General features: G+C 39.5%; 1 protein-coding gene across 1 annotated transcript; it reads right to left on the bottom strand.

The window, feature by feature from the left end:
* Nucleotides 1–9397: 9397 nt before the first annotated feature.
* GPR63 (G protein-coupled receptor 63) lies at nucleotides 9398–10757 on the bottom strand. Its single transcript, XM_006881202.1, has one exon. It carries the CDS (start codon nucleotides 10709–10711, stop codon nucleotides 9398–9400), a length of 1314 nt encoding a protein of 437 aa, XP_006881264.1. The 5' UTR covers nucleotides 10712–10757.
* Between the last annotated feature and the right edge of the window lie 344 nt (nucleotides 10758–11101).

Here is an 11101-nt window from a genome sequence, read left to right as displayed (position 1 = left end):
CATATGGATATATAATTTCATCAATAGAAAAAATTTTCCCAGCCAGTATCTCCTGGATAGAAGTCATTTCTGAGTAAGTGTTATCTACATCACCAAGTTCATTCATTTACAGATTGGCTGAGACTATGCAAAACAGAGTTCTGACGCACATACAAGCATTGGTCAATGTACACTCGTGATAGCTGCACTGTTCAATTGTCCTACTCTTTGAAGAGCCTGTATTCAGGGCCATTTAGTGAAGTCTGCAGGACTTATATATTCATTCACTCATTCATTGTACTCCAGTTGGAACCGACGCATAGATAGGAATCCAGTGGGTTTCCAAGGCTGTAAATCACAGATTATTCACCTTTCTGTTTAGGAGTCAATGCTGGGTTCAAACTGCCCAAGGAATATGGCCTTTGAGTTAGCATTGCAATTCTACACACCCATCAAAAGAACACAGATTAGTTTTATAAGTAACTACAAGAGAGGACTTCCTCCACTCTGTGATTTGAAGATCAGAGAGCAAACTATGTATCCTCTACCCTTAACGTTTTGAACCATGCATTGTTTCCTTTCTGTGTTCTTGGCTCCTGATCCAAGTATAGGTTTCACATGAGCACATTCTTCTTGGAGTTAGCCACAGTTTGTTGTGATCCACATAGTCAAATGTCTTTGCATAGTCAATGAAACAAATAGACATTCATCTGGTACTCTTTTCTTTCAGCCAGGCTGCATCTTACATTGGAGATAATGCCTCTAGTGCCACGGGCTCCTCTAAATCCCCTTGTATTTCTGATAGTTTTCTGTTAATGTATTGTTCCAGTCTTTTTTTGTATAATCTTCAACAGGATTTTGCTTGTGTGTGATATTACTAATACTGTTCAGTACTTTCCACACTCTGTAGGACTACATTTTTTTATGGGTAGGAAGAAATATGATCTCTTCCAGTCAGTTGGCCACGTGGTTGTCCTCCAGATTCCTTGACACTACCTGGTGGGCACATCCAGGGCAGAATCTGTTTGTTGAAATATGTCAGCTGGTATGCCATCAATTCCGGGGGCCTTGCGTTTTGCCAATTCTTTCAGAGCAGCTTGAATTTCCTCTTTCATTACCAATGCCTCTTGATCATATTCTATTTCATGAAAGTATACTCTGTCAGTCAATTCTTTTTTGGTACAGTGACTCTGAATACTCCTCCCATCTTCTTTTAATGCTTCCTGGATCATTTAATATTCTGCCCATAGTAGCATTCTTAAGTATTGCCAATCGAAGTTTGACTTTATTTCAGTCCTTCAGCTTAAAAAATGTTGAGCGAGTTCAGACCTTTTGATTTTCTGACTCTCTAGCTCTTTGCAATTTCATTTTAAAACCTTGTTTTGTCTTCCTGCACTGCCCTTTGAAATTGTCTGTTCAGCTCCATAACTCCCTTCCCCCCGCCCCCTGCATCATTCAAAATTAGAAAAGGAGTGTGTCAGGGAGGTATCCTGTTTCCAGACCTTTTCAATCTGTATGCAGAACAGATAATTCTGGAGGCTGGGCTGTATATGAAGTGTGGTGTCAGGAGTGGAAAAAAACTCATTAACAACCTGCATTATATGGATGATGAAACCTTGCTTGACAAATCTGAGAAGGACCTGAAGCATTTACTTCAGAAGGGTAAGGACTGTAGTCTTCAATATGGTTTGACACTTAATTTCAAGAAGACAAAGATTATCACCACTTGGGCAATTGGATCGAGAAAGATTGATGTTGTTAATTTCTGCTCACTTAGATCCACAATCAACACTTTGGGCACCAGCACTCAGGAACTAAAAAAGATTAATTGCTTTGGGGAAGTCTGCTGTCAGAGACCTCTCCAAAGTGCTAAAGAGCAAAAATATCTGTCTAGAGATTAAGGTGTGCCTGTAAAAGGGCATGGTCTTCACAATTACTTGCTGTGCAGTAATTGACAGAAGAAGAATTAATGCCTTTGAGTTATGGTGCTGGAAGAAAGTATTGAACATACCATAGACCACCAGCAGAACTGGTATGTCTTGGAGAGGGTGAAACCAAGTTTCTCTTTGGAGGCAAGGATTTTAAAGCTCCATCTCACATACTTTGGGCACATGGCCAGGAAGGACCAGTTCTTGGAGAAGGACATCGTGCTTGGAAGGGTGGTGGGACAGCACAGGAAAGAAAGGCCCTGGATGGGATGGGTTGACATGGTAACTGGGGCAATAAAGATTAGGAGTGTTGGTGTCAGTGAGACTGGCTCAGGACAAGGCAGGGTTCAGAGCTATTGTACATAGGGTCGCTGAGTCACAGGCAACTCGATGGCACATAACAAAAAAACAACTCTAAATGTTTTGTTTTTGTTGTTATATGCCTACTCACAGCTGACCCTTCAGTGGGTTTTCAGAGGCAGTAAATCACTCTGGAATTGATACCCCATCTATTCTCCCATGGAGATTTGAGCTGTGTGCTTTTGGGTTGGCAGCACAGCTCCTTACCACTAGACCTTAAGAACTCCAGCCATTCTATCCACTCATTTTTCAAACTAGCCAAGGGAAGACATCAATAAAATGTCAGTTTACTTCTTCCCTATATCAAGGAATTAAGTTTCTGGATCATTCAAGTGGCTAATGTCCTCCACTGCTAGCTGAAAGGTTGGAGGAACATCCCAGAGCTATACTTCCAAAAAGCGAGACTTTTAAAAAATCCTAAAAAGTACAATTTTAATTCTTTACCTAAAGTGTTGTGATGAGTCACCTCCAAAGCAACTAGAACTAGAAAGTTTAAAAAGCACATTGTATGATGGATAGAGCACTAGACCTGGATACTGGAGATCTAGCCTTGATCTCAGTTCTTGCTACTTAGAACATATTTGTTTTGGAAATGTCCATTATCATCTTTATCAAGATTCCAAAAACAAAAGATCTATTTCCAGGCTTTTGAGTACAATGCTAGGTGCTGGGGAAACAGTAAGAAATTAGAATACCCTCAGGGAGAGGCAGGCACATGAGCTCAAGGGGAATGTGGGCTGGAGGTCAAGATCTGTGATAAGGGTTTTTGGTTCATTTGGCTGTAGTCACTTTCAAGAAATTCCTTATATCTATGTTATCCCTCAAGGTGCACCTTGCAGTATTTTACATTTGTTTCCATGAGAAGTCTTTTGCCTTAAAGAGACTCCAAACAGAGGCAATGGCAGGGTAATAGCAGCCTTTACACAGATTAACATAAAATATTGTAATGTCTTATGGTTAATCATAGCTCTCTGAGACTGTGGATACCTTTGAAGAAGTCATACAACTCCCTCTTTCCTCCTTCCACAGAGATCTGCTATTTGCTGTTACTTTTTCAGTAGATGAGAACCCAGGGAGGGCAGGTCAGAGCAAAAATGACTGCGTTGGTTATGAACAGCATCCCAAGGTGCACCCAGCATCTCTGAAAGAAATATTTTAGCACCATTCCACAGGGGCAGAGGCAATAAAAATACTCACTTGAGCAAGTAGGTCATCGAGTTCCAATTTACAAGTCCAAAGTTTCAGTCCAGACTGAAAAGAAGTTGCTGGCACACATACAGGGAAGCAGTTCCTGGCCTCATCACACTGGCCTGTCCATGTTATTTTCTTCAAGAGTACAGGTTGTTGGTGTTTTCTTCCAAAGTAGTTAACATGATGAACTATTTTTAGGAGAGTATCTCTTTTTTCTTAGCTTGCATCCTTTTTAAAAAGTTTACCAATCATTGTAGTCTTTCATACAATCATTCAACATGCTGTTTTATAACACTGCAAGGATAACATAATTAACCAGTGTCTAATTCATTAATGAACCTTAAATTGTGTTACCTTTCCCTTTACCCAATTTATCTATTACTTTTACTTCCCTCTCCCTCCCTTTCTACCTCATTATCCCTCTAAGACTGATTATCTGTGAAAATCTTCCCTTAGCTTTTTATAACGATGGCTTTATACTACAAATGGCCTTTTGTGACCAATCTATGTCACTCCAGAGCTCTGGAGCTTAGCCCATAGCTAGTTGTGCTAACTAAAAAACTACAACTGTCTTTCTTATGGTTCCAATTAAACCCTGATGATACAACTACACACATACACACACACATGCATGCACATGCACAACTTATCCTAACTTTTCCATTAAGATTGAAGAACAGATGTTGTGGAATTGTAGAGTATTGAGACCTGTCAAAGAACAAACATGTTTATCTTGGAAGAGGTACAGGTGAAGTGTGCCTTAGAAGCAAAAACTGTGAGACTTTGTCACATAAAAGCATGTCATCAAGAGGAACTGGTCTCTGAAAAAGTACATCAGGCTTGAAAAAGCTGTGGGTCCCTGAAGGGGAAGATGGACGGACACAGTGACGGGAACAATGTGCACCACAGAGACTGTGAAGATGACACAGGATCAGGCTAGGCTTTAAACTGTGGCACACAGGGTTGCTGTGAGTCAGGCTGGACTTGAGGAACCGTACTTTTACATCTAGAAATTTTTCAAAGCTTCGGTCATGGATGACTTAAGTGAGGGTTGTGACTGTCACGACAGACATAAAAATGCATTTGATCTACCTATTAATCTTTCTTGCCATAGTTTTCTTACCTTTCCAATTCAAAAGAAGCATAGGTTGCACATTCATTGACAACTTTTTGCAAGTTAATCTTTCTAATTTAAAAATAAATGTATTTATTGTATACATTGAAGGAAAAAGAGACAGTAAAATCTTTATGTTTAATTAGAATTAAATGGAAGCCTTAATCTACAGTGCTTCTGTGACTATATCAATAAATGAATTTTAGAAAAGCTTGATATTCTACAAATGAAAGTTTAGCATGAAATAATTTTATGATAACAAAAGTAGGTCTGTTACTGGTTTCTAAAATGACTATCTGACTTTAAATGACTCAGCAGTAAAAATATTATTATTCTCCTCTATAGAACTTCTTAAAACTGTTCCTTTTGCCAAATTTCATTTCATCCTGAACTATTGAAAACCTCTAAGCATATAAAAGCTTTTATCACAGATCTAAAAATAAGAATCCAAAAGGAAACAGGATTTAATGCTAAATTCACATTTTAATATAACAAAAAACATGATTCATGACAAAATTTTCTAAGATAAAATGAAGTAAGCCTTTAAGAAAAGAAAATTCCACTTTAGAAATGCTTAAACATGTATTCATTTCCTTATTGAAGTAAAATTCCTGGCAGCAATCCAAATATACACAAATAACTGTACTTTCAAGATTTAAATAACAACCCAAAATTCCAGGAGTTTGTCCCTTATACAGATCAGCTACTATTGTAAAATATTTTTTATTACAAATGACTAGTTAAGAAATATATCCATTTATTATCATTTACCTGTGATAACAAACATGTGCTTTGATATTTTTGTTTACTCTTACAAAAACTGAGTTTTGTGATGAAGTTTAATTGGACTATGGTTGTGAAAAGAAATTTTAATTCAGCAGTTCTTTAAACTGAAAAGTCAGGCAAAGGAAAACTTTCTTTGATATATAAATAGTCTTGTGTAAACACAAAGATCAAGAAAAAAATCATTTAAATATCATTTTCAGCAACAAAAATTCATCAGCTTAAACAGTTATTTTATTTTGCTTCATGCTTCCATTTACTATGACTGGCATACACAGAACAATGGATTTAGATGCATCTAAACATTCCCTCACACACTTTTCAAGAAGTCACAAGCACTAAATCTCTCTAGGAGAAAAAATAAATAGAGTAGTTAAGACTCCTGAAGGTCATGACTTTCAAGTGTTAAGTCACTTTTTGCTTTACTGTGATGTTCATGGTTTATCAGAATTTGCCAGTTGAAAGGAGGAGAAGCTAACACTGGCGGATTCAACACAATCACACTTGGCAGCAAATTAGGCACAAAGACAAGTAGATCTTCCCCTCAGTGTGCATTAACCATGCATTAGGAGACAACAAAGGCTTCCACAAAACAAACTTTTTAACATGAAACAGATAGTATCTTAATGGAGAGATTTTCTACTGGGGTGTTCCTTGAAGTCTGCCAAAATATGCCTGCATAGGAATTGGGTAAATGTGCTAATAAAACAAATAAATGTATTCCTGGGACTCTCTGGGGTCCCAGGAATCTGTGTGGCTGACATGCTCCCCTGGGGATACTTACATACACTGAAGCTCGCAGATCACATCTGTAGACCATTTGGAATTCTCCCCACCCTTTCTTTTGGCCATGCTCTTGTTCATGCTCTTTACTTATTAGTGGGGAGGAAAAATCAATTCCTACTTACATCAGTCAGCAGTGCTGGCAGTAGTGGCATTTCCCCCCCTCAAGAAAATATGGGGAATAGGCAACATACAACAATTCTGCACCTGAACTTGTCAAAGATGCATCATAGTACTTTTATTTAAAGCTTTCAAATGTACACATAATAAAAAAAATGTTCAAAATGCTTTGTAAACTATGATCTGATAAGGTTTATCCAGTGTAATGAAAACAGCTGTTCGGTGTTGCGGCCACACTTGCAAAGGTCCCTCACTGTCTTCAGTCACAACCACCAAGCACCTCAGCAGGTAGTCTAGAGCAATGCCAAAGGATGTGCAGCCTACCAGGCAGCACAAAAGTACCTCAGGATTGCTCAAAAAAAAAGGAACACAGCTCATTATCAACTTCAGCTTCACAAGGACCCACTAACAATGTGTAATAGACACAGCTCGTGGCAACTTGCCTGAGAAAAAGTCTAATTTAATATATATGTATTCATTACCTGCCCAAAGTCTACCTTACATTGATAAGGAAAGCATGAGACATTTCAGCATGCCGCCAGTATTCACTACAGAGATAAAGTTCTATATGATCCCTATCAACAATAATTTTACCTGTGAGTAACGTAAGTTAGAAATTAAAGAGGTAGATGATTATCATCTGAAGATGATTTCAAAACATGTTGACAGACACGCTCAAGTCCCAAAGGAGTCCTTTATCTGGACAGTGAGTTAGAGTTACAATTGCAGTTTCCTTTGCCTTTCATGATGCCAACCTTCCAAAGTCCTAACTCCTGACATCCTTCAATTAAGAGAAACAGCTAGTGAAGTAAAATTTTTTAAAAAAGTAATACTGAAGAGTAAAGAATGGTGTTGCAGTCAGCCAGGCTTATCAACGATCCAAACTCTTTTTTCTATGAAGAAAAACACATTAAATTGGACAGGACTTTGGGGAATTCACTTAATCCAACCTTCTGATTGTACAACTAAAAACAAAGGAGGCTCATTTTTCCAATGACTCACAAAGGAGCAGCTGTAAGTCTGAAAGCATTTTTCTTAGTGAACTCACCTATTTATTAGCCCAGGATGGAGCCATGAGGCTCTATTTTCCAGCCGTGAAGACCCTAGTCTGTAGTCCCATCCCCATAAGCTGTTTGAGAAAGTGTGCCAGTGGTTACAGTGAGAAGCTCTATAGAGGGCAGATCATCAGCAAATGAAAAGTAATCTGAAATCTGCCCTGCTTTATTAATAAGAAGCTCTGGTTGCCTAATGGTAAGGTGTTGGCTGCCAACCTAAAGACAAAGGGTTCAAATTCAACAGTTTCTTTGCAGGAGAAAGTTAGGCACTCTCCTCTTGTGTGATTTACAGACTCTGAAAATCCATGGAAGGGTCAGCTATAAATAAATCCATTTCAACTCCACAGCACATAACAAGAGCTTTAGATTTGGACCACAGCTTAACTTCTCATCTTGGTAAGAGACATATCTCTGGGCCTGTTCCCAAGGGAATCCACTGGAAAAATGCTATTCTGTCAGCACATTTGGGAATGGCACAATCAGAAAATACACAGGTTTATGTGCCAGCCAAGACTGACCATAGGTTTTAATGTTGCAATAACTGTCAGTCACTTGCTCTGCAAATCAAAAAGCCACCCTATCTCTTTATGGCCTTATTTAGCCAAGATTTTAAAGCTCCACAGTTGGTGACTTTCAAATTAAAACTGTGATTTTGTTTTTCTTTTTACCACTTTGTAGACTTTCTGTATGCTTTCATAGTTCCTTGGATAATTGAAAAAAAGAGGTTTTGTTCTAATTAGAATAAACTAAGAAACCCTCAGACATCCCCCTTGACTGTGAAACAACTAAACCCTGACCAGGCATCCATGTGGCACAGTGCAGCAGCAATCCACAGAATCTGAGAGATTTGGGGATCCCAGATTTACCACTACCCTTGGGCATGATTTTAAACCAGACGCCTAGCTTTCTTCATATGAAAAACAGTAAAAAAGCAATACCTACCTCACAGGATGTTGTGAGGATGTAAAAATGCACAGTGCCTGGCACATAGATAGATGCCAATAAAATGGTGGTCCCTTTTCCCACTACACCCGGTGAGCATTCTGGAGTGAAAGGGATCACAGCCTGCACCAGGGCCCCACACTGCACATCCCTTTTAGATTTGCAAGAGAGCTCTGTTGTTTCGATTTTGTCCTATTGCTCTAAAGAGTCACTATTGTGCTTAGAAAAATCTCTACATCTTTAAGCTCTCTCTCTTGAAATTGTACATGCAAACAAAATATTTTCAAAAAGAACTATTTTTCTAGACATGACAATGCACGTGTTTCCCAAAGCACGTGTTATGTATATAAACAATTCTCAAAAATATGAGTGAATTATTTTGTACATTGTTTCATAAAGTGCACCAAAGGAAATATTAATGACCTCTGAAATATCACTAACCCCCTTGAGTCATTTTGTTCTTTTAAAACAAAACTAAATCTTTATCTATTGAGATGTAATGGGGCTTTGGCTCCAACGTGGTAGCAAAAAGCAGCAGTGTCTTCCAGAAAGAAAAAGAATAGATAAATTCAACTAACCATACTTTAGCAGCATATAAAACACCTACAATTTAAAGCAAATTCAGGCTCAATAAAGCATAATCCTGGTTCCCACTATAAAAACAAACTCAATCAATCAAACAAAACCCATCTGTCCACACTACATCAAGGATTTCTCTTGAATTCTGGAGGTAACCTTTGTGATCACTTTCCTATTGAGTATCCTTGATAACAAGACTCCCAGGGTGGTGCAAATGGTTAAGCGCCTGTTAGCCAACAGGTTGGCAGTTCAGAGCCACCCAGAGGCACCTTGGAAGACAAGGCCTGGAGCTGTTTCCGAAAGGTCACAGGCATAGAAAGCCTATGAGACAGTTCTACTCTGAAACACATGGGTTTGCCATGAGTTAGAATCCATTCAATAAACATCACCACCTTTGGTAACAGAATTAGAACTATCATTCTTTTTCAATCTGCACAGATACAGAGAAATCCCTTTTTTAAAAAAAAAAAATGATGTGTTAGTGAGGAAGTCATGTGAATTCAACAAAAATCAAAGTCAGGTAACTAACAACCATCACCCAAAATGTCCAACTTCTCCAATATTCACACCACTGTTCGGTGCTCTGCACACACATAGACGGCGCTGGGGCGAATCCGTCGCCGCGTGTGACCAGGAAGACGAGGCAAGAACTTGAAAGACTTAGGCATCATGTCCAGGCAGGCATCATGGAATTTCTTAATCCTCCAGTAGTAAATCAGTGGATTCAACGCAGACTTGAGGTAGCAGAGCCAGAGTAACCAGGTGCTTATCTCAAAAAAGTTGTGCTTGTAGTAAAAATGCTCATTAAACGTTGCCACGAGGCTGTATGTGGTGAACGGGGCCCAGCAGACAATGAAGACAGCAAAGAGAATCAAAATAGTGGTGAAGGCACGTGTTTTAAAGCCCATGTCAATGCTCACTTGGAAGGGCCTCTGCAGACTCATGAGACCCAGTTTGCTGGCCTGGCTGAGGCAAATACCCTCAGGGTAGCTGTGGATCCTCAGAGCATTGTGCCGAAGGGTGTTGAGAATGCCCATAAAGGAATACAGTATGACCAGGAATGGTATGAAGAAAGAAATGAGAGAAATCAAAATCACATAAGCTTGGTATCCGGGACTGGTTGTGTATCCAAACACACACTGTGGGGCTCGGGAAGGTATCTGGAGGTCAGGGTTTCCTGCAGCCAGAGGGAAAGCTATACAAAAGGAAGCTGCCCAAGAAACCGCAATCAGAACCTTAGCCCTATAGGGATTCAGCTTATCCTGCCTCTGAACTATAATAAGGAACCTGTCAATGCTGATAATGAGCAGGATGGCTACTCCCTCTATCACGAACAGCCAGAAGAACATAGCAGACAACCGGCAGAAGAATCTCCCAAAAATCCATCTGGTAGTAAGAATGGTTACCAGGGCAAAGGGCATGTTCAGCACAGCAAGTGACATGTCTGCAAAAGCCAAGCTGGCCAGGAGGATGTTAATTGCAGATCGCATGGCAGCTTTTTGGTAAACCATGAGGCAAACCACCAAGTTCCCAAGAAAAGACACAACCAGAATAAATATCATGACAGCAGAAAAGAAGATCTGGAGAGGCAAGTTTAGGCTCTTGAAATCTGCTGGTGTTGAGGGCACAAGTGTACTATTTACTGTCCAGGAGCCCGTCGCAGTAGGAACCATGGTTTCCAGACTGTTCCTCAGCCCAATGCTAGGAGGCTGGAAAGGAGGAGGTGCTGTAAAATTCATGTAGGTATTTTCATAGACTACAAACGTCGTGTTGGACGGTCCGGTATGGGATGCTCTCAACACTGCCGAGAAGACCATGGTTCCAGTGAAATGGGAGGCACGTGCAGAGAGGTGGGTCGTCTTCCACCATGTCAACATAGAGTGGCTATGTCTTGTTCCATTGACGGGCCTGGAAGCACGCTCTGGAAAACGGAGGGTTCCATCATCTCAGGAGTCTCTCAGCCTGAAAACGAGCCCAAAATACAAAACAAGCAAGTGAGAAAAAGTAGGGTGTTGTGTTTTTTTTTTTAAATAATATATTTTTTTTTCAGTGCTGAGAATCAGTTTTGCTCTTTTCAACCCTTAAAAAATATTTAAGTGTCTAGCACAGTCAACGCTAAATTGTAGTGTTGTTTTGCTTCTTTTAGTTAGTTACAATGGAAGTATGGACACTGAACTGCAAATTGAAAACAAAAAGAGTTTTGAAATGTATTGCTATATCAAAAGTAAAAGTCAGAGGTGATTGTTCTTTCCCCCCCAGTAATATCA

This window comes from Elephantulus edwardii, unplaced genomic scaffold (assembly GCF_000299155.1).
Source record: "Elephantulus edwardii isolate Elephantulus edwardi_28Jun2011 unplaced genomic scaffold, EleEdw1.0 scaffold00013, whole genome shotgun sequence".
NCBI lineage: Eukaryota > Metazoa > Chordata > Mammalia > Macroscelidea > Macroscelididae > Elephantulus > Elephantulus edwardii.
Note: the sequence above shows the minus strand (reverse complement) of the source record. Positions and strands in the feature narration are given on the sequence as shown.

Coding starts and splice junctions, on each gene's coding strand:
- GPR63 (XM_006881202.1), bottom strand. CDS start 10,711: ATGTTGACATGGTGGAAGACGACCCACCTCTCTGCACGTGCCTCCCAT.